Genomic DNA, 25148 nt, shown 5'->3' on the forward strand with positions numbered 1-25148 from the left:
AAGTGGAATTTATCTCAGTTTTCAATGTATTCTACCAGACATTCAATATTTGAGGTATAGTGATGGATAAGTGGGGAAAGGAGCAAGCACCAACCCCTTCTCTTGCTTTGCAAAGAGGTTTAAATCAAAGTCTTCCTTGGATAGAAGTGGGCCAGTTCCTAGATCAGATTTATGCCACGAGTTATATTTATATATTGGCCCACATCATCTGAATTTTATATATATTTTTATGATTGTGAGGAATTATTAGAAGGTAATTTGGCGTATCTTAAATGCAAAGAGTTACATAACAAAGCTAGAAAGTTAGGTTGAGGCCAGGTTGTGAAGTGTTCTAAATGCAAAACAGGAATTTATTTTGATCCTAAGATCTTTAGGGAGCCACTGGAATTTACTGAATAGTGCAATGGCATGGTGAGACTTGAGCTTGAGGAAAACCACTCAGATAAATTGTGGAGGATGGATTAGAGTAAGGAGAGAATTAAGGGGAGGGGACCAAATTAGATCATTTCAGATCCAGATTAGAAGTGATGATCTGCAGAAGATGGATGTGAGATATATTGTGAATATAGAAAGAATATCAATTGGCAGCTGTTTGGATATAGGGTGAGGGAGAGTGAGAGTGAGGGGACAAGGATAACACAAGGGGTGGGAATGAGTGATTGGAAGAATGGTAGTACCTTTGATGGAAATATGGAAGTGGAAGATGAGATTGGGGTAGAATGGTAAAGTAGTAAGATCTGTAATGAAAATCACAACTGATCCAAGCTTGCCAATCCGAATGTAACTGGAAAAAGGGTTCGGTCTTATAGTTTATCATCACTGCCCAGGAATGCAGAGTACACTCAGCCACAAGGTGTTCTGCAGAGCAAAGAGTGGATACTGTGAAAGAGAGTTCTTTACTCTAATGTCTATCCTGGGTTAACACTAATTTAGGTACCTCACTAGATTGTGAAGGCAGGATTAACTCCTTCCTCTACCTTTTGATTGAATCAACACAAGATTGAACTAGGTGGAGGAGCTTGTAAACCACTTAGTGAATTCACACCCTACTTAATGCTAGGTGAGAAGCCAACAAGATACTCGGAGAGCTCCACCCTTTTTTCTAACTCCAAGTCAGAAACTTGTGAATTCTTTTAAGAGTTTGCATTCTCAGAAACTGTGAACCCTTTTGATGAATATTCCCCTCTCCAGAAGGTGTGAACTGGTTCCCACAAACACTGCCCCGTGGGCAGTGCTAGACAATTTGAAAGCTGTGATTGTTCCCTGTGAAGAGGGGAAGAGACAAAGAGCCACTATAAAAGGTCTTGAATTTCTGGGGCTAAGAAAGTCGACCCCAAGAAGGAAGTTGGCTTCAAGAAGGACTTGGACTTCAAGAAGGAATTCTGCTTATGGAAGAAGGTCAGCTCAAGGAAAAAAAGTTAAGCCTCAGGAATCACCTTTAGCTCTAGTCATTGTCTTGACCTGCCTCTTGGAGGGAACTAGGGTGAGTGGATAGCTGGCTTTCCCTTCCTGTCTTCTGGAGTTTAATTCCCACTGAAGGTTAACAAGTTCTGGCTGAGCCAAGCATTGGAACAATATTTTAGTTAGATAGATAGGTTAAGGCCTTCTCTACCCTTTTATATTTCTCTACTTTCATCCTTTCCACCTCTTTTGTAAATAAAAGATTTATAATTTTCATATATTTAGCCAAGTCATTAGTTTTAACACTTATAATACTCTGAAGATGGATTATCATCATTAACAGCAATATTGTATGATGATCAAACTTGGCTACTCTCATTAATGTAATTTGGGAGAATCCTTAAGGGGAATGTTATCCACTTCCAGAGAAAGAACTGTTGGCAGTTGGACAGATATGGATCAAAGCATACATTTCACATCTAAATATTGTTTTATTTTGGAGCTTTGGTTTCATATGAATATATTCTTACACCAACCAATAAGGAAGTGAGTTTTGCATCACAATGAAATTAAAATTAAAAAAATTATCCCAATGGCATGTATGCAGCTACTTGAGTCCTTGCCTCAGTTTATGACTGCTCTTAGGGACTTTAGCCTGGCCCACAAAGATGGGAAGATAACACAGGAGTAGGGATAAAGGTAGGGGGAGTGCAGCAATAATTGGTGACAGATGGGTGTAATTATGTTGGAGATAGTCCACTATTGGTTACTGGGTGTGTAAATGGGCATGGATGCCTCTGATTATACTCTACCTAAAGGTCAGGAGGCTGGGATTCTTCCCTCTTTGGAGATGATCACATTAATCAGAGATGAGTGCAAAGATTGCATTTTTCAACAGGTGAAATGAAATATGTAACAAATTAGGTTAAAACAGTTGAGTGACTTCTGCTGTTCAGAAGGATGTAATCACAGAGGAGGCAGATGGTGATAGTAATTGTGAGATATGAGTAAAGGCTATTGAATTTAAGAAAGTGTTAACATCAAACTAGTTTGTTCTATGGTTGAAAATGGGAAGGAAACAGAGCAGAGGTTTTTAAGATAGTGGTCCTCAAAATATGGTCTGGGGACTCCTGGGGTGCACAAGACAAAGTACAGAGGAAGTCAAAACTTTGCATTATAATACTGAGAAATTTTAATTCTGAAAACAGTGAATTTCAATATAATCTGGATACACAAAAGCTCTGTAGATAATTTTTAAGAGCAAAGGATTCCTGGGACCAAAAAGTTAAAAAATTACTGACATATGATAATTCTGAGGAATGGCCTGATTAGAGAGGTCATGCTAAGGATACAGTTTTGATATTTGAATCATTAGATGTTTGAATGCTTGGTAACAGTTGGATAAAAGTATTTCAGAGTTCTCAATCATGGAAGTGGAACACATATGGGTGACAGTGAGAGCAAGGATTTAACCTTTTCTTGTGTGTTGAGACAGAGATTACAGGAGCTGAGATTGGGAAAGTGGAAAACTAAAATGCTGGAGGGAACATACAGATTGATATACCCTGGGTCAGAGTTGTAGTGAAAAGGAATACTATAAGCTAAGTACTAGAATTCCTTGAGAAAGATGGGAGAATGACATGGTACCTGCTACCAAGATCCACAATGTGTAATATGTTTGGATTAAGTGAACCTTAAATGAGGAGAGGTTACTAAATGATGGCTGTATAGGGAAAGTCTAAGTGTGAAGAATACCATGTGAGCTAACAGATGTGAAAGTCCTTTGTATAGTTAGAAAGGTACTACAGAAATGAAGGTACCATATAGAAGGTCAGTTGTAAGGCAAGTTCATATGGGGCTTACTAGTGATGAACTCTGACCACTTCATTGTTAGAAAATGTTTCACAACTTTAAAACTAATGGTCCCAAATAAACACTTCTCACTGGAGAGTAATCCAACAGAGGCAGGTTTTTTTTTTTTAACAAAAAGTTTATTACCAAAATACAATATTAAAGTCAATACAAGACAAACGCCTGTAAAGCAAAATAATTTATTCTAACATTGTACAGTATTTGAGAAGGTAGTTAAGGAAGCATTGTTGAATTTGCTTCATTGTTTTGTTCCATCATGAACACAATCCTAGAATTTTAGGCTTTAAGGCATGCAGCTTAATGTGCTGGATAATTTTATAAAATGCAGATCATCCTATTTTAATAAGATACAGTGTTAAAATTAACTGTAGTCTTTACATTGTCAGTTTTCTAAAGATTTTAATGCTTTGGCTATAAAAGCAGTGCCATAGTGTTATACAATGCTTATTTCTTAAAAAAATACATATATCCATGTCCATGAATATTAAACTCAAATTTCTATTAAATATATTTTTTTTCATAACATTACTTTGAGCACCTGCTGTACATTTTATAGGATTAATGATTAAATAAGTGCTTGTGAAAACTGAAAATTCTATGAATCTCCAGACAGGAGTTTGCTCTTCCTTGTCAATCCAAATACACTGTAGGATGATGAAATGTAAACATAGGGACCCACTGTTTTGCTTCCCTTGTACAGACAACTCTTAAGTGGTTTTGGAATGGATTTTTTTTTATCACAAACAGGATTAAAGCATTTAGAACAAAGGTTACAGTGAGTGTCACTAAATTAAATTGACTGGCCAGAGAATTGAAAATGTAAGGCTCAAATACAGTGTGGTATAGTAATTTTCTGATTGTTCATGTATGACACAAAAGGGACTCTGGATCATCAGAGAAATAACACAACATTGTTGTTTATAGAACCATCACCATATGTCTCAGTCAAAGTTCCTTATAAAAAGTTGCTTTCAGGATCAAGTCTGGAACCTTTAAAAATGTAGAGTTCTCAAATACAGTTTGTATGAAGAAAGATCTTGTGCTAATAAACTAATCTTCCTTTGGGGGTTCCTACTGATTTGTTATTTTGATATTTAATTACATTGAAATTACATTCTTGACATTTGAACATTTAGAACACTTTTTTCCTTTTTGGAAGTATTCTGTTATTTGGGATGACAGTGTTAATGTTAGGCATATCAAATGAAACCATTGGTCTTGATAGGAGTTTAATGACTATTTTGTGGTCTCACTTCCTTTCCATTGCCTGTGATAATCTTAAAATTCATGATCCCATATGGAAAATGTAAGGGAGCAATTCAATGGAATTAGTTTGGGGGTACCAAAAACAGGCAATTTAAAACGAAAGAAACATATATACATGTGGAGACACAGAGATTAGGTTCCCCCTCCCCCCCGAAATAAGTATACAAAATAGGAACCATTAAAATGAATTTCCATGTTGCACATTTAACATAAGAACTCCTTAAGGTTGTCTGTTTTCGGCATAACTGTTTTCAACACCTGAAACACCAAGCTAGGTGTCTTCTTACTTTATAGAAATGACTTCTTAGAAATGAAAATCTGGCCCACGATATCAGTGTTTACTATTGCAATGACAATGGTACTATTTAAAATATTTGACTCTGATTCAAAATTCATGCTACATTTTGATTCTGAAAAGATGAGACCTTGAAATTATAAAACTCTCTACTACGTCATATACTTTGGGTTCAGTGATATATTTACTACAAACAAATGTTTTGAAATTTCTTTTAAAATAATCTCATAAGTGAACTTAAATTTAATAAAAAGGGTAAAAGGCATTTTAAATTAATGAGCTATATGACATTGCTTCAAAATCTTAATTTTATTTAACACACTTATACATGTGTAACCTAAGTCATCAAATTATAATGGGAGAAACACAAATCAGACAGTGCTATAACTCAAAGTATTCCATAAGGATACCTTATTCTGCTTCCTCAAGTAAGAAGTGTATATACAACTTCCCAGATAAACTCTAAGTGGCCAAGTGTCACAGTCTTTGATCAGGAGGATATTAGAAAACAAATGCAGAAATAGCACCATGAACATGGGTGCACTGGGTGTACACCAGCCTTTCAGATCTATAGTTACAGCTCATTTCTGTTAACAGAAATTATGCATAAATACGTGATAATAAATACAAAAGAAACAATGTTCTTTCTATCATTCTTTGAAATATGTTATAATAAAGTTTCTTACACAAAACTTATAATTTGTGAAAAACTAGAAAGGAGAATTGCACCTATGTGACAGCAGGTTTTGAGGCAACTTCCTTTTTTAAAAAATCTGTCCTTTACTTCACCCTTTCATAGAACACTAAAATTTTCTAGATTTTCCTTAGGTAAGACATATCCTTCAATACTATTAAACCCTGTTTGTTAAACTTTTTTATAGGCAAGCTATTTTAGGATATAGCACTTATGCTTATTATCTCATTTTTGTAGGTAAATATCAAAACATCAGATTTATAAACTCTATAAATAAAAAAAAGTCCACAATAGAAGCCCCCATTTTAAGTGCCATCAAATTTCTTCCTCTATGTTTTGAAATGATTTAAAAGAAACCATTGTTAAACCATCATGCACTTTCTCACTCAATGAAGGACGGTGATACATGTCAGCAAACTGGTTTAGCAATCAACAAAGGAAACTTCATAGTTCTGGTGAGCTTCTATATGGTAGCACTCTTGCTTTTACATGGGAAATGGAGTTCAGTCGTCTTCATTTCATTTGGGAAACTACAGTGCTCTGAATATCACTCAGAGACAGACTTTTTAGTGGCAACATGAATACCATACTTTTTTAGTTGCCATTTCCATGAAACTAAATAAAAAAAATTTTTTTTGGTTATTTCTTGATTATTTCTCCCTTATTCTCCTCCAAAATGATCCCATACATGTAGTTGGAAAGACATTTTTATAACATCTACTTGTACACCACATTTGAATACAGAGGTGTTTGGTTTTGTGTGTAATGTCTCATTTATGCCAAGCTTCACTGGATGACTAAATCCTTTTAGTTTGGCATGGGATTGCAAAAACATACTGCAAAGACTCTGAAAACATTCTATTGTCCCAAAGTCTACTTGTTCCTTAACCTCCCCTTCTGATCTTGTCTTCCCTGTCAGTAACACTGAACAGACCTAGTTTCTTAGGTAAAATTATCTACCCCCAAGAGCTGTTATGCCACCAGTTAGAAAGGAGGACAAATAACCTTTACCTAAAATAAAGGAGGTATTTATTTTTATTACAGTAGTTTCTGAAAACACTTTATATTAACTCCTTTGTTTAGGTCTATAATAGGCATTTGGAAATGCAAACATTTGGCACAAGATGGAGGAATACAGGGCCAATACAAACTTTTTTGTTTTTTCCCCATTGCATTCACTAACTAGGAGTATTTATTTTTTTATTAAGTATTGCCCATTTAGAATTCCTTCTCTTACTGCATTAGGTGGATTCAGTTCACCAAAGTCACACTTGCCATTTACACAAATATCATACAAGTAAGTTCTTCTTTATCTAGTACCTCAGTGGATATTAATAAAGATAGAGCTGATGCTAGAAAGATTATTCCAACTAATTTGTGTTTAGAGTTGCATTGTGGTCCTTGTTTAGAATGATGTTTATAATTTCACCTTCATGCTCTTTCATGTGATCTAAGAGGTTTTCTTTGCTAGTAGATTCAAAACCACAAATACAACAACAGAAGAGCAAAACACAGTATTCCATATTGTGAAGGGCCTGTTTGGGGTGCTTTTCTGAATTTTGTGAAGTATTATTCTTAGCTGAGTTAAGTTTTTTATTCTCACTGGTGCCTATAACTTCACTGGGAACTTGGCTAATAGTTTCTGAAAATGATACCAAATTCTCTGAAATCCCCACAACAGAATTAGCTTTCTCATCAGTGCTTTCTGATAAAATTTTTCCAAGAGATTGTCCTTGAACCCTAAAAGACAAAAGAAATACACAAAAATTTAAATTTAAAATTGGCTGGGAATGAATCTTCCAGTTCAAAGATATGTAAAGAATGGGAAAAGAAGAGTAAAGTAGTCAGGATCACATACCTGCCACTTTGTGAAATTGCATCATTGATGGCCTTATTCACTTGTTCATAGTTATAATTTTGGTCACTTGCATGTTTCCACATATGGGATTTCAAAGATGGAGGATGGCTACATACATATCCACACAGAGAACATCTGAAAGACAGGTTGGGGAAAAAAATCAAAGAGCATTTTCAGTGGGATTTAAAGAATACAGAACTTAGAGCAGTACTGGCAAAGTATTGGCACATGTGCAGAGTTGGCACTAGGGGAGCTGCTCTGTTCCCCCTCTTCTCAAGGTCCAAGGACATTTTTTGCATTACCTGACCCTCTGTCCAGTCACCCAAAGCAAGCACTTTCTCTCTTGGGTAATGCAGGGGCTCATAGACAGCTTGAATTTGCCCTTTGAGCACCTGAACTGTTAAACCTTCCCCATCTCTGACTGAGAGGGTCTCTTGAAATTAGATGTAGGGATAACTGAAGAATCAAGTAAAAATTTCTTATTACTAGTTAAACATTACTAGCTCAACATTTCTAAAAAGTTACCTATTCAGAATTTGAACTGAATCACTAATGAGAATATTCTTCTCAGCATAAGCAAAAAATAAGGAAAGAAAAGTTCCTTAGAGAAGATTTCATTAGACTTAAAATAACCATGTACAACTAAAACAGCAAGTAGTAGTTTTAAATCTGTTTCTTCCATGTTTTTGTTGAAATATGTGAATCTAGCCTTATATAGCTTTCTAGTTGGAAAAGGAAGGCATATTTTAGTAAATAATGTCTCAGTATTATGAAAGTGGTTTTAAACTTGTGGACCCCCAGTGGTCCTGAGAACTTCTACTCTAAAGCTTTTGAAATAAAATTTATCTATTCTTTAGTGTTTCATAAATCAATAAACTTTGAATTCACTGCTGAATATTTACTTTAATAATACATTTCTGTTCAGTACTTAACACCAACTAATCTATTTACTCAGCTCTCAGTGCTAATACAAACTCTGATACTGATGCAGAGATGTGTATGCCAAACAAGAAAATGAGGCAGGGAACAGAACTTGTTTTCTTTTTAGAATTTACAATAGTAGGCTAAAATATAAGATGGCATGGTTCTATAGAGGTAAAATAACATCTTCTGAAATAACATCCAGTAATAGATACATCATTTGATGAAACCTTGTATCTTACAGCTTTAGGTCCAAAGCTAAATGCTTCTAGTATCTGAGAAATATCATCCTAAAGTTATTGAGACCTAGTTACCTTATGTTTTCCTAAGTAAAGATATAAAATTCGTAGTTCTTTGCCATCCAAATCTTGGCTTATCAGCCTGTGACCACCTTTTATTTTTGTTGGTTACAGGTAATTTCACTTTGAGATACAGTACTATATAGTTACACATCCTAGTCAATAAATCCACAAGCCAGTATGTTGTATGAAGCACATTTTATTTCACTGCGGTTAGATCACAACAGTATATGCTGTTCAACTAAAATAAAAGGTATGCTCTAAGATGCCCCTCACTACCAAAACTATTTTATAATTATAAGGTGAAAAAGCCTTTTCAGAAATTTTTACTTGAGGCTCAGAATTCAATTTATTTAGCCAATGTTATTTATAGAATGCCTACTCCAGATAAACTTTTATGTTAGAGCACAGAGAAAGTGGGCTTGAGAGGAGAGTCAACATGCCCCTAGAGAACAAATGGTGACAGCTGCAGGAAAACATTAAATCAAAATATAGTATGAATTACTGGATCTTATACTCTTCTGTTCCTGTCTGATAATTTCTGTTCCATGTAGAACAACATACCTATAAAAGCTGGACAGCACAATGATATAGTGAAGTTGGAAAGCTTACAGGCTAGGTCCTCACACAACAGACTGGTTCTATGGCAATATGGTACAAACAGCTCCATCAAGAGACTTAAGAGTTTAGTTTAGCCTCATTTCTCTTAATAATTCTCTGTGTGACCTTAGGGGAAATCACAATCTCTCCTTAGGCTTCACTTTCTAAGTAAACTGAAGGAATAGGGCTTTTGATGATCTATCTCTAACGTTCCTTCTAACTTGTCACTTTGTGACTGTGGGTTATATTCTTAGAGGAATTACATGCTAAGGAAACATTTTTCAAAACAAATTGCTATATTTAGAACAAGTATAGCATTAATATGTAATACAAATATATTCTCTTAAGTGCATTTAATAATACCCATTCATTTACAAAAGCTCTGTCTGGATGTCTGTCTGTCTGTAAACCACTCTTCTGCAAGGTCACAAATCTGTTGGGTGTGGAGAAGATACATCCAGGAGCTGCCTTTTAAACTAGAGAAGGAAGCTAACCATTTAACTTCATGTTAGTTTAAGTCTTATCTAAAAATGAAGTAATTTGCTTTGCTATTCAATTTGAGTAAAACACTGAAGTAAAACATTTTTTTAAGAAACCACAACACATTTTTATGAAGAAAAGTACAAGTTACTAATTTAATATACCATCTTATGACCTAATACTCTTTCCTTGTAACATATTCATTCATTCATCTACCTTGAGGCAGACTGTTATAGCAGAAAGAGTAATGGATTTCCACTGAGAGAACCTGAGTTCAAACCAGGGCTCTTAAAATCTGCAAGACTTTGAACAAATGATTTACCCTCTGAGGGCCTATTCCTACAGAGTGAGAAGACAGGATTAACTCTCCCCTTGTCTATCTTTAGCTAATCAAATCAAGAACTTAAAGTACTCCTAATTAACACTAAGTAAGAGAGTTCACAAGTCACTTACTAGAGTAAATTCATACCTCCAAAGGCCACTAACCCCTTCCCCACCTTCCCCCTGGGAAGTGCTAGGCAAAATGGAAAGGCTACAATTGGTTTCTGTAAAGTGGAGAAGAGATAGGAAGTGACGTGAAAAAAGGGGTATACAAAGAGACCAACATGGTCTGGGATAGGATTCCTTTCCTGGCGTTTGGAGAGATTGCCTGAGATTCCTGCTTTGAAGGAGACTTTTCCCCTGGATCCTGCATCAGCTTGCTGGGTGATGGCTGAAGACACCACAGGGACTTCTGGCTGAGGAACACCAGGAAATTGGACTAGGGGAAGCCCCTGCTGGGGCCAAGCCAGACATCATCAGAGAAGGGCTGGTTGGCTTGTTAGGAATCTGTCTCTTTATCTACATTTTACACTTTCACTCTTTCCACCTCTTTGTAAATAAAAGCTGCTTAAAGTCATTTTGACTTAAGCTATATTATTTTAAAATTGGTGACTACAGCATTACTTAACAACTCTCATAAAAGAAAATAACCTAAGTTGTTGTTTAGCCATTTCAGTCATGTCCAACACTTCATAACTACATTTGGGTTTTTCTTGGCCAAGATACTTGAGTGGTTGGCCATTTCCTTACCTCCAAGTCATTTTTCAGATGAGGAAACTGAGGCGAATAGGGTGAGGTGACTTATCCAGGATCACATAGCTACTATCTGAAGCCATATTTAAATTCAGGAAGATGAGATTTCCTGATTCCAGGCCTGGCACACCATCCACTATACGATCTAGCTACCAGATTCAACAAGATGATCACCCATAGGTCCCTTTCTGCCTCTAAATCTGTAAGCCTCTGAAATCTCTAACAATATCCATACTTTAGGGATTACTCTATATACTGAGAAATCTACTGTGACAATACCACATTCATATTAATAACACAATATTTTGAAAATACCATTATAATATTGGATTATATATTTTTGCTTGGGAAGTGAGGCCATGACAAAAATCTAAAATTTCTGCACTGTAACATATATATATATATATATATATATATATATATATATATATATATATATATATATATATATATATATATACACACACAGACACACACGCACACATATATACATATCTACACACATATACATATAATATGTCTAATGCAAATTGTATAAAGAGAAAAAATTAAAAACCAATCTTAATTCCATTTTATGTTTAAATTTGGTTAACAATTTTATTTGAAAAGGTAAACTGAAACACTGAGCTTAATCTTTATGTCCAAAATCTCAATTTCCTTTTTTCTCCATCTCCTGTCTTTTCAAATTCAGTTTGAATTTACTCCTCAACCACCTTACAAATTTCTTAGGAGGCAAGCTATATCATTTTTTATCCTTGTATCTCTTTTGGCACTCCCCAACAGCATGGCCTTCACACAAGAAGCCCTTAATAAATGCTTCTTTATTCAATACCCACCAAAGACTATATTGCTCCCACTATAGGAGGTCATATGTGCTTTTTACAGGAGTTACACTGACAATTCATAGATCTCATCACTCTGTGCCACACAGCTGTGTCAGTACAAAACCTGGATTCTGATAGATGGATATAGATTGCATATGTATAAAGTGCTTCATGTGTGCTAGAGATATAAATATGAGGAAAGGAAAAATCAGGCCCAGCCTACCAAAGTGATTATCTGCAAGATATATATATGTGTGTGTGTATATATATATATTTTTTTCCTTCTGTGTTTCAGGTCCTTAATTTTAACTTTAAAATTTTACATTAGTCTGATGAAATAAATTACATTTTAAAGAATTTTAAAAGTAGTTAAAATTTAGAGTCTAAATTAATTTTTTCTCAGATATTTCACTTTTAAGAAATTCAAAGAAGGTAATTGTGCAATAGGAAGTTTATCTAATATCTATTATGGTTCACTGTAAATAACTTGGGAAAATATAGCTTTTTATCTTTTGGCTTTAATGTCAACACTTTCCACTTACCCTCCTCAATAGGAAATGACTTATCTCTATGGATAGGGCTGATTTTTACAATAAACATTCTTTAATACCCAGAAGTTCCTTAATTTCTTTAAGGGCAATAGAAACAAGAAATAAATATTGGAATTAATGGGTAAACTTTACCTTTTAGAGAAAGGGGCAATATTGAAGGCAAATTGCACCTTAACATATGAAAGCTTCTAAATTCCAAGTGTAGATACAAATGAATAAAATCAATCATTTACCAAAATAGCTTTTAATTCTTAGACAAAAACATAACCAGTAGATGAAAAGTATTACATGTAAATCTGTCCCAAATCCATTCACTATTCCCTCTTTTAACCCTTGGGACAAAGTTACCTTTAGTTAAAAATATCAAACGAAAAGGAAATCTATTGTGAAGATTAAATTTAACTCTCCCTCAATTGTGAAGATTAAATTGTAACCCCTGATCATTTTTAGATTTAATTACCAAAAGTGTAAACACCCTACTTAAAGTTGAGTAGGGAAATCTGCCCACTTAATCATTTAGTGGGAAGGTCTGTGACCCACATGTGCAATAGTGGGTGACGAATCAGAATTGACTGACTGCCTCCAGAGCAGTCCTAGGCAAGGCTTTAGACTATGATTTGTCCATGTAAAAAGTAGAGGAAGGCACAGGAAGTGAGGCAAAAGAAAGTGTCTTTAAAAGGAACTACAACTTCCTATGAGAGGTCAATTCTTCATGGAGTTGAGAGTGGAGAAGAATCTGCTGACTAGACCTGAGACCCTGTTCCAGCTGAGGCTATTCTTGAATCTCTTCCTTTGGACTAACATGTGGTTAGTGAAAAGGTTGACTCCTTTCCTGGATTTTCTGAAGAGACTAGCCTCAGGAGAGACCTATCCTCTTGAGAGAGGCTCCCTGTATCCCCAGGTCCTCAGCTACAAAGGCCTAGGCCTCTCTGGTTAAGGACTAAACTCCCCTGCCTGGTTTTGAGCCAGGGGTCTTATTAAATTACTTAGTACTTAGGCTAGATATCTTATCCTATCCTCTCTCTGATTTTCTAACTTCATTCTTTCTATATTTTGTAAATAAAATCTCTTTGGAATTAATTAAATTCCTGATGACCCTATATTAAAATAATCCAGTTCAACCTTTTTATATAATCAACCCATCCTGCGCTCTCCCCCCACCCCCCAAACACTATATATGAGGAAAAATGTATGGGTCTAAGAGAGAACAAAAGATAATAGGATCTACTGGAACAGTGTGCCCAGAGGACAAATTCAAGCTGTCTGTTCCTCCCCATTACCCATAAGGAAGTACTTGCTTAGGGCAACTGGACAGAGGGGTGGAGCATGCAAAAAAAAAGCCCTAGGGCACTGGGGCAGCTCCTTGAGTGCCGCTCTGCATGGCATGTGTGCCACTCTAACACTGCACTAGAACAACCAAGTCCATGCCTGTCATGTTATTTCCTAATTCCACATTAACAACAGGTCTCAACACTCTGTAAGGTCACTGTGAATAAGGATTATTTCCTTCTTTGTATCTGTATCTGTAATGCCTAATACAGAGTCTGGTACAGAGCAGGTGCTTAATAAATATTTTATTGGTTGATTTCCCTTTAACTTCTGCCTGCTTCTCCACAAAACCTCCATTAAAAAGGTAGAGTACTTGAAATAGTACTGCCAGGACTTTTTAACTTTATGTACTAGTCCTATTCCATAAGTAATTCAATGTGGTGCTTTTGAGGTTGAAGCTTTAGATGGCATTTCAGACCACGTACTTGTTCTGGCAAAAATATATTTCACTGAAAAAAATCACTATGCAAACAATATAACTGCTTAAAAGCCGGTTTCCTGATGTAGTCTATAAATTATATTATTCTAAGACCAATGTGTTGATATCAGACTGCATTAGCTGACACCAATAAATAAATAAATTCCCCTCCTACTCCTGATTAAAAAAAAAAGCCATACCCAAACAAAAAGCACAAAGCCAATTTTAGAAAACAACAAACAGGGGGCCACATACTTCTAGGCCCCAGGGCAAAAGGCTAGTTTTGAGGATACCACACCTTGGACTCAATAAACCCATAAGTTTTCTATCAGTCTGAGACCTCTTCAAGAGTATAATCAAAACCCTGAAATCAATAGAAGGCTAAAGAGGAAGCCATTTCTCACTCATTTTTAAGTTTTGCTACTTTAGAAACTGATAAATTATCCTGTAAGCTATATAAACTAGTTTTGGGCTCTGCAAATGATATTGATTAAAAAGTTGGGAAAATAAGATCTATGTGAACAGTATGAAAAGAACTAGTATTATTTAGTATGAAGATAAGGAAGATAAAAAGTAAAACTATAAGGCTTATTCAAGGTTATTATACAGAAGACTGACTTTTAAAACAGTTGCATTTGAGAAATTTATAATATTGACTGATTAGACAATGGGAGGGATTGACACAGATATTAGAGAATGCTTCTTTTGGAAGGCTGATATGGTGTTTCAATGACCTTGGCTTGAAGGAAAATAAATGAAGAAATAGAAAAGTTTTTTTCAGACTATTTAAAAAAAAAGTAAAATGCCTGAAAACTGTATTTTTCTTCTGGCAGATTGCTCTGAGGTCTTGCTCAAGGAAGCATTTATACTCTTCATGAAAATGAAAAACTGTGTTCAACTTACAGAACATAAAAAATATCCTATGCTGAACTTTTTAATAAATAATAAATAATGGCTTCCCAAACCCAAAGAATGACATTTCTATCATACTAAACAGTTGCCATTTTTTACTGTGTAGAGTTCTACTTTTGTTTCCAATTCAAGCAAAACTCCTAAACTCTGAAGGATATGAACAGTGATTCTAACCAGAACAGCTAGAGATTAAACTTTTAGCAGGAGGGAGAGAGGTGTTCAGATTCAGATTCATATAGTGAGGATACAATTCAATTAAATGAATAACTGCTCTAAGTGGTTTATATAAACAAAAACCAGAGAAATCATAAATAGTAATGTTATGGATCAGGACAGTGAATCAACAAAAAGACAACTCTAATTCCTTTAAATCTGGGATCTTAATGAGCGTTTTTTTTTTTCTTTAATATTTGAATTCATGCTTCCTTAGATGTGATACAAAAATTTTTTCTTACTCTAAGAATGGAGCACATATAAAAAATTCAGGGTCACATAGGTAATGAGGAAACCCTCTTTCCCAAGAATCAATCAATCACTTATTCAACTTCTTACTATGTGAGACACTACAGTATATATGAGCCCAGCACATGAGATGAATTAGGATTCAATTATGCAAAATACATACTGTTTTAAGACCTAAGCTTAAAGCTTACATTCTCTAAGTAAGATGGAAAACATCTTTTGGGGGTTTATTGGTTATTACCCCAATGAGTTTGAGATCTTTAATGTAATGGGGGAAAAAGTCACAGGAGGCTTATGATTAAAAATATAAAATTCACAATATGATGAGTATGAACTTGTGAATTTCTGCTTGTTTCTACAACTGACTGTTTTTTACTGTTGTTACATAAAATATATAACATGCACTAAATTCTAAGATGATTCACACTTACCTGTATGGCTTATCAGAGCTATGGATTCGTCTGTGATTCCGGACACCAACATAGGTTGTACTTGTATAATCACACACATCACATTTATATAGTCTCTGGATTGAAGATCTATTGCCTAGATAGAGTATTTCAGACATTTATTAGCATACTTTCTTAAAAAACCAAACAAACAACAAAATAGGATTTCTAATGATAGTATAAATGAATTTTTTTTTCCTCTTCTCCCTCTGAACTATTTTGCTTGGTGATCTCATCAGTTCCCATGGGTTCAATTATCACCTCACTACAGATGTTTCTCAGATACAACCCTAACTTCTCCCCTGAGTTCCAGTCTCCTATCAACTACCTTTTGAACATCTTGAATTGGATTCCCATAGGCATTTCAAATTCAGAATGTCCAAAACAGAATTATTTTTTCTTTCAAATCATACTTTCTTTCCAATTTTCCTACCTGTATCAAGAGTACCATTATCTTCCTAGTTACTCAAACTTGAAACCTTGATGTCACCCATAACTCTTCCCTCCACTCCACATATTCAATCCATTGTTTAGTCTTGCAGTTTCAACTTCCATTATATCTCTCATGCATGTCCACTTCTGTTCACTAAATCACTCCCTCTAATTTAGTACAGGGCTTCATTATCTCAAGCTTGGACTCCTGAATTGCTTTCCAATTGGTCTTTCTGTTTCAAGTCTCCTCTCACTCCATTCTATCCTCTACTCAGCTGCCAAAGTGAGTTTCCTAAAGTGTGACTGTGATCATGTCACTCCTCTTAACCTCTCATTCAAAAGGCTCCAGTAACTCCATATTTAGCATTTAAAATCCTTTATGACTTGACTCCTTCCTAGCCTTCTGGCCTTCTTACATATCACCCTCCTCCCTGCTTTCTATAAGCCAGCTACACTGGCCTATTCTTAGTTCCTTGAGCACAGCACTAAATCTCATCTCTCTGTCTTTGCATTGACAGTTCACGACTACTCTTCATCAATGTGGCCTGGTTTCCTAGACTTTTAGATTGAGCTCAAATCTAACCTTTTGCAGGAAGCTTTTCCTAGTCTTCCCCAGGGCCTTCTTTCATTTACCCTAAATATATATTGAATGTCCATAGTCTCCCCCAGTAGACTGTGAGCTCTTTTGAAAGCAGAGATCAGGTTTTTACCTTTCTGTGTATCCATGGTACTTAGTGCAGGAACATAGTATCTAATAAATATTTGTTGACTTACTGACTTGAGTCCATGATTTTTACAATGTAGGAAATCCCTGGTATGGAGACTTCCTCCACCAATCAGGTAAGAAACTTGTCTATGATGTACCATCTTTGAGAGTTGCCTGGTAGTGTTGAGAGACTAAGGAACCTGCTGATAGTCACGTAAGTAGTAGATACCAAAAGCAGTTTTGAATCTAAGTCTTACTGATTCTAATGCTAACTCTTTTCCTACTATGTCCTGCTATCTCCTATGTTTATTAAATGAAAATTCATAACTTCCATTGTTAATGTTTAGCTCAATATTTCTTAGATTCAACTTTTGGAGTGGATATTCAAACAAATTCCAAAGTCAGGTTATCTTAAACCATCGGTGAACAAAGGCTGAAAAATATTTTTCTGAACCTCAACAGTTGTTGGACAGATTTCTCTATGCTTACGTGCTTAATTCAATCTGTCATAATAGCCATGGAGCACCATGTAAAGTTTTACAGAAAAATACTACTATTAAGAACTCAAAGTGAGAGCATGAAGGAAATGACTGGCTTACATAAACTAAAATCCAAGACTTTTAGTTATCATGAAGTCTGGCTACCCAAAGTCTGGCTACTACAAATTCTGTGTAGGAGGCTTAAAAGGCCTCTATTTGTTCTATAGAATTATGTACATAGGTATAAACTCTGTGGGTTTTCTTTGTACAGAGTATATCTTCCTAATTTATTCCAAAATTTGATTCTGTATCTTTATTGACTAATGTATATAAAAAGCTTCATAAAAATGACAAAATATTATTGAGTTTAATAAATCTAACAGATAGCATTGGCAAAAATCATATTTAATGAAAATGTACAGCCCTCTGAAGTTTAGTAAGCATATCAAGAAAAATGTATTATGAACAAAACTCATACACTAGATAGGTAACTCAGTGCCTACCTACTTAAAATGAAGTTTAGCCTGAAGTAATAAAGGGTCTTTACCAAAAGAAAGTAAGTTAGGGGTTTAGTTGGTCTCATTTTAGTGCCCTGAACATAGTATAAAGCTTTTCCAATACAATTAACACTTTTGTTGGCAATTACAACATAGAGAACAGACTGTATAAAAGACTGAGTGACTATTTCCATTCCAGAACCAATTTGAGTACTGGAGCACAGTGATAAGTCAAAGTAGAGAAGCTTACACTTTTGGGCAACATTTAGAAGGAAAAAGGCTCAGGGAAAAGATGGCTGCATGATTTATAAAAATAAAATAACAAAAGAAAACCCACGCTGAAATTTCAAAGGAACAAATACAAGTTAAAATTAAGCTTTCAAAATCTGAAATTTTCTTTTACTAATAATTACTACCATGCTGAACAGAATGTCCTGATAAAATTCTACAACATTAATATACACACTAATCATAATTATAGTCTATTTAGATATACTCTTAATTGGTAGGTTAAAAACTTGGACACATTTAAGAATGGCACTGTTCCAAATGCAATAAAGAGGAAAAAATGTGACTCTGATGATCTCCTTGTAAAAAATGCTGCAGAGCTATGACCATGACACTATAGAAAGGGGGGGGGGAAGGGAAAGTTAATATAGCAAACAATAAGAGACCCTATGCCATTTCAAATAATTGTTTTCAATAAAAATACGTGAATAAATCTTGTCCTTTTCCTGTTTTACCACAAATTCTTCCACTTTTAGAATGAGGGCATGATGCACATTTGTGCTGGTTGGATAAAATCCAGAATATGAGGATAGAGGATGGACCTTGGATTTCATTAATAACAGGCAAATGCCAGGTGAGGAAACTAACTCTACTAATATAGGTTGTTTCCTTTTCACCAACTTAAGAGTTGTAGAACTGCCCAGGGCACTAACAGGTTAAGTGCTTTCCCAGTACTATGATATCCAGATATTTTTAGAAAAATAATTTCTGCCCAATATTTGTTCTTAAAACAAAGAGAAACTACATTTACAACAAAACAAAACTTCTTTTACTTATGTGGCTACTATAAAATTACTTAAGCACATAAGTATAGGGCATCATTTGCTACCTGCAGGCCTCTGTCTCTTGGGGTAAAAGTTACCAATTATATTTATCTTGTCATATCAGGCAGAAAGTTCACTTATGGAAAAATATACTTATTTCCTTCCTAAGTGTGATAAAAATTCAAGGAAAATTTTATTTAACAAAAAAGCCATATATGCTTATGTGAGAATGTTTATCAATTCAGGAACTACAAACCAAACAAGTTTAGAAAAAGCAAATTGAGGGAGTTGAGTAGGAAAATGGTGAGTAGAGGGAAATAGAAAACTATATTGGGCAAAACAAAATATAGCAGAATATTCAATGAGGAAGATACAGAGAAATGGGTCATGGCAGTTTTCAAAATATCAAAGTAAAAGTCTAGAAACAATTAATTAGGCATTGAGCTTGCATTTGTGTTTTACCTTTTCAATAGTTTTGGAAGCCACTGCACTCTGAGTTTAGTTTTGACAACAGGCGGTGCAATAGTGTAGCAGTCTACTTTATTCTTTCATTAGGCATTTAGAGCCCAATCATATCCAATGGCATAATGTTTACTTGAAAGAGGATGTGCAAACATGATGAATTAAAGCAAGACGAGGCATTTAGGGCTATTTCATAAACAAGAAACAGAACTGTTTTATCTCAGACATCTATTGCAGAAACAGATGCTCTATCATAAACTCCTTTGTTTTGGTTGGTTTTATAGGGATGACATCTGTTTGACAAGAGGATTTTGGTGCTACAGTGGTGTCACAATTTGATTCTAAAATGTTTTTGAAACAACTATTATGCATCCTAGGGTATAATTTAATGGAACATTATTGTAGCACATTTTAGTTGGAAGTAGTGTTTTTTAACTTCAATTCTTAGGAAGTTAAAAAAGGGAGTTTGCCCTAATATGCTTTATCTCACATAAGCCTTATCTACCATGCTGCTAGAGACATTTAGAGTATATCAATTAAAATGATCTGATGAGAAGCAGCCCTGCTTATTAGAGTTTATTCTAATGTTCTTGGGTATGGTGCCTGCCTTTTTATGGAATTCTAATTAGGTTTTTTACTTCTAACAGAGGATATTAGCAAAAACACAGCCCATTAGTAACTATTACAATACAGCTAGAAATTTCTAACTTGATCTTCTACAAACAATACATATGAAACCTGGCTGTTATACTACGGTTTATGGTTTGAGTAAGAGCACAGCAAGAAGATGCTGTAAAGCTTGAGGTGTGGGACCACCATCTGCAATGTAATCTTCTCAACAGGGGTACTTGGCATCATGTTGATAGGAAAAAAAAAAGGTACAGAAAAATTCAGGCTTCCTATTTCTGAATTTACAGTGCTAAATGTGATGCATGAGGAAAGGGTGCCTTAGGAAAGGAAGGCATTTTGAAACCAGTCACCTTTATGAATTTGCTTTGTGCATGGGATCTAAATTGAGAATAAGTACACTCAATGCCAAGGTAATGATTGTTCCAGAATTCATATTTATACTACCTATCTATATGTAAGAACATATTTGGATTTCCTCATGGTCAGAGGCCAAAGACTCAATATTTTCCTTTGGAGAAATCTCCCTAATAGCCAGGTCATTTTTCTCCACACACCAATAAAAAGATTTATCTTTGTATGCAACACATGCCAAAAAAAACCCAACAACAACAACAACAAAAAAAAAAAGAGTACCTTCCCGAATACATTTTCCTTCAGCTGCCTCATTTGAAACTACTGGTTCATTTGAATTTACTTTTGACAAATTATCTGGAGCAGTATGTCGTTCTCTTTCATGGTTTCTCAGCTGGCTCTGAAAAGTTGAAAGAAAAATACTACTTAAAAAAATACACTCATATATACACAATTTGAAAAACAAAGCATAGAAACTATTTTCAACAAAATATCCTTATAAAATAAATTTCTTATAGCTTTCATAAGTAATGGAACACAAGGAAAAAATAACTAGAGAAATCACCACAACAAAAATTATTTTAAAAAGTCCCCATCACTACTTTTTGGGTATGTAGACTATGAATTTTATAAATACACACATACACATGTAGAATCAGTTATAAAACCACTGGTATATTTTCACAAGGAAGAAACCCCTCTAGTTCCCCTATCAGTACATTCTGAGCAAGAAAAACCTTCTCACAATGAAAATTAGCTAGAAATTTATGACAGTACCTAACTTTTTTCCTCTGGTATTTTTAGAAATCCCTAGTGTCTTCCTCCATCAAGGCAGATCACAATTCTCCTATATTTTAAATGAGCTGCACTGGTTGAAATATTCATCCCAAGAGCCAACCTTTTGGTGATGAATCTCTCTAAAGTTAGCTTGGTTGGTCCTAGGTTGACAGACACGTAAGTCTTGTCACCAGACCAGCCTTGAAACCTTTTCCCTGCTGGATGGAGCTTGTACTCTGCTGGCATAAGCCTTCATGTCCTTGAGAGACATCGAAGGAAGATTTAAGTGGATGGATTTTTCTCTCTTTAAAAATTTAAATCAAAAAAATTTTTTTAAAACAGCTATCAATTTAAATATTTTATTAGGCTGTCCCATGAAATGTGGAACAAAACTGATACTAATGACTGATCCAAATAAGCACAAAAATCAAGTAATGTCCTAAGAAGGATAAATTTGCTTATTTGTATGAGTTGCATGCCCAGAGGTCCTAATTACTTCACAAGTTTCTTGAGGAAAATCCTAGTAGTAATCTCTTTCATATTTTAAAAGTTTTACCCTTGTTCTAGTCCTCAATATGTGTCATCATTTACCTTCTCATCTCTGAAGGCTTCAGGTAAACTCCAAGGCAAACTAGCTGGGAAAGTGTGTATTGCAACTACCCCTTTGGAAGCCATATTGAATTTTTAGAGGGATAACCTAGTATCTATTTCTGGTTCCAATCCATAAAATGATCTGTCCCAGATCATAGACATGATATCACACTTGAGATTCAAACCTAGATCTAAAGTAATCATATTCCCTGACTCTCTGAAGGGCAAGTAAATTAAATTCAAGAAAGAGACTGAGAAATATGCCATTAAGCCTCTGAGTTCAAACTTGACAGTAAACAAATTTTGATCATGTAGGAACTAGTTTTCATGTTCATTAGTAAACTGACGATAATTCTACTTTAATACCAGCTGAAAATATAATGGATTTTTAAATGTTCTCCCCTCTTCATCCTTTTCCTGAAATGATAAGAGGTTTTGCTTAATAGGAGAAATTGCAAGTGTTTTTAGAATTCACATACCTAGGTAAAATATCTTGTAGACAGTAGGTATTCAACAAATCTTTGCTTTATTAAACTAGAGGGGAAAAAATTTTAGGGATAGGAAAATTAAGAGTAGTGAGTTTATGTGACTTGCTCATGTTCGCTGCTGAGTTATCTATAATAACATCATTTAGTGCATTACTAGTTCCTAGACTATTTATTTATAATCCTTGCTATATGACATACTTGGAAATTATAGAAAGATTTACCTCTATTAAAATAAGTAACATGTAAAAGCTGTCAAGAAAGCATCTTCTGAGAGGAATATGCCAGACTACCAGTCAGAAATCCTGGGTTCTAGTCCCAGTTCTGCTGCTAACTAATTATGTCACCTTGGACAGTAAGTCCCCTATTTTGTACAGGTGCATTCTTTATCAGTAAAATTAAGGTGATGGGTTCTATGAGCTCTAAGGTCCTTTCTAGTTCTGACATTCTGATTTTATGAAATGACTTTATAAGAAAAAATCTTTACCTTATAATGAAAAGATTCTTCACACTGTTTGCATTGATACATCCTGGTTTTACAGTGGTTGATCATGTGGCTCTCTAGATCCTTGCTGTTGTCAGCTATATGCTCACAAATAGGACACTGGTAAGGCTGTCTCTGCCTGTGGACTCGCAAGTGCTGCTTAATGTAGCCCTTGTTACCACTAGTATAGTGACATAAGCGGCAACGGTATGGTCGATCAGCGTTGGGGATAAATTCTACCAAGCTGTTTCCAGGCAAGCTTGAATCACCAGTAGACTGACACTGAGCATTGTCCTGCAATTCTTTCAAAATGTCATCATCTGAAGCATTCTGGTCTGTCCTTTCTCTCAATTTTTCAATTACAGTGAGCAGGGACATGCTGATACCCATTTTAACGGGCACTTCTGATAATTCTTGTTTGTCCTCTGTAAGTTCTACTAACGTAGAGTCACTTTGGTTAAAGCTAGTTAACACTTCTGTAGAGTTAAGTGGAGACATCAATTTAGAATACGCTGCTATGGTATTTTCAACTTGCCTTTGCCCAGTGTCTGGATCTAAAAGATTTACATCCCCATAGTGCCCAAGACTGGCTCGAGTTAATTCTGCAGCTCTTATAGGCATTGTGACCAGAGCTTCTGCTGCTAAAGAGTGTAGTCTTAAGGACTCAGAATTTGTCCTTCTCCGGCCTGGAGGGGCATTCTCATCAGCAGCAAGAACTTTATTTGAGATGATCTCATTGTCTTTCTTCTCAGGACTGCTCCAGCCTATGATCACCTCTTCAATTTCAACAGTGCTTTTATCAGTTTTATACACTTCATCTGATTCTTCACGAACAATTTGGGTTTTTGTGGAGATTAGGTTTTTTTCCTCTTCCATGTCAGTATTCATTAGAAAAGGTTTTTGTAACACCGTTTCTTCAGCACTAGGCAAACGTTCCACAATTACATTAACATGACCTTTCTTATTTGGGCTGCAGTTAATGATTTTCTGTGCTGATGAAAGTAGACTATCAGCCATCAGACTGTCCTCAGTATCAGACATCACCTCCAACATTTCTTCTCCATTAGGGTCAAGGGTTGTTGACTGTCTTAGGCTTTCATTTACTTCTCTGTTTTTTTCAATAGATCTGCATGACAGTTGTTCTGAACTACAGATCTGCACCTGAACAGACTGCCCACTATGAATACCTAGCTCATCATCCTCTAGAGCAAGAACTACTGTTTCAACTCCTTGAGCTGTGGTAGCTGAGAAGTCTGACAAGCCCAGAGTATCATTTTCCTCTTCAAAAATTGGATAGGAACAATCTACTTCCCCTGCGTGCTTCCAAGCATGTGTTTTCAACATTCTCTGCTGACCACAAGTATAACTACAAATCAAGCACCGGTACATGCCATACTGCTCACATGTGTACCATTTCCTCCTCCCCATCTCAGCCACAGAAGCAGCTTGGATTGTCTGCATGTCATTATTGTCCAAGTTCACAGTGAGGTCTGAAACGGTTTTGAGATTCCCTTCTATTGTTCCTTGAAGTGAGGGGTTAGAGAGGCCAGTGCACTGCTGAACTTTGGATTCAATAGGAGTTTTGGCATCATTTCCATGGTAATTTACAATGTGAGCTTCAAGTTCTTCTTGGCTCTTAGATACAAAATGGCACTCAGAGCACATTAATATTACTTCATTCTGCTGGCCATGCTGTTTGATATGTTCTTTTAACACGGACAAAGAAGAAGATAGGAACTTACAAAGACTGCACTGGTAACACATAGTCTTTCTATTATTCTGTGGAAAATAATCAGTGATATAATAATCACCTTGCAGCTCCTCAGTCCTTTTAGTGCCAGAAGCAGGTAGTTCAATTGTTTTAGCTGGAATCTCACAAAGGTCTTGTGTTTCAAGAGTGAGCATTGAAGCATTTGGATGGGAGCGTTTTTTCCCAATTAAAAGGCATCTTTGTGACTTTTCACTTTCTACAATCTTGCTCAATTTCTGGATAACATCAATAAGTGGGTCTGTTTTATATTTTCTCTGTTCATCCCCTATTTCCAATGATGGACTGATGACAGTTTCAGAAATCAATACAGCTTCTTGTTCACCAATACCAGGTACCAATACTGCAACACTGCTGGTATCTTCCATGATATCTAAGAGGTAATAATGAGCAACAGAATGAAATGTCAGGCGACAAAATAATTAATTTTATGTTTTAATTTTTATTATTAAAAATACTTGACAAGAGCAAAGAGACCAGTATTGTCAAACTATTTATAGTGCCTATACTTTAAACATCACTCCATGAATCTGGCTGTTGCTCAACAATTTTATAGGCTCTCTCAAAATTAAGACCCTCTGGTTTGTTAAATGTAGCAGTTGACCATCAGCTGACCTTGCTCAGTCCTAGACCCACAAAGAGGGTGGATCATATCACTTTCCAACTCCCCAGCTGCTGGCTATTGCCCCCTCCTTAGACTTTAGGTTAACACATAAAACAACTTAAGTA

The 25148-nt window shown here is 35.4% G+C and overlaps 1 protein-coding gene across 10 annotated transcripts in view; it reads right to left on the reverse strand.

Moving 5' to 3' along the window:
• Positions 1–3370: 3370 nt before the first annotated feature.
• The window catches only part of ZNF507 (zinc finger protein 507), an 82932-nt gene continuing 61154 nt past the window's right edge, over positions 3371–25148 (reverse strand). For all 10 annotated transcript variants that reach the window (XM_056812224.1, XM_016428204.2, XM_016428206.2 and 7 more), the window contains 5 exons: positions 22655–24792; positions 20597–20714; positions 15688–15802; positions 7387–7521; positions 3371–7268 (listed from right to left, as the gene is read on the reverse strand). In XM_056812224.1, the coding sequence (XP_056668202.1) occupies positions 6899–7268; positions 7387–7521; positions 15688–15802; positions 20597–20714; positions 22655–24787 (2871 nt within the window). In that variant the 5' untranslated portion in view covers positions 24788–24792 and the 3' untranslated portion in view covers positions 3371–6898. The remainder of the gene's footprint in view (positions 7269–7386; positions 7522–15687; positions 15803–20596; positions 20715–22654; positions 24793–25148) is intronic.

The sequence above is a fragment of the Monodelphis domestica genome, chromosome 1 (genome assembly GCF_027887165.1).
Source record: "Monodelphis domestica isolate mMonDom1 chromosome 1, mMonDom1.pri, whole genome shotgun sequence".
Classification (NCBI taxonomy): Eukaryota; Metazoa; Chordata; class Mammalia; order Didelphimorphia; family Didelphidae; genus Monodelphis; species Monodelphis domestica.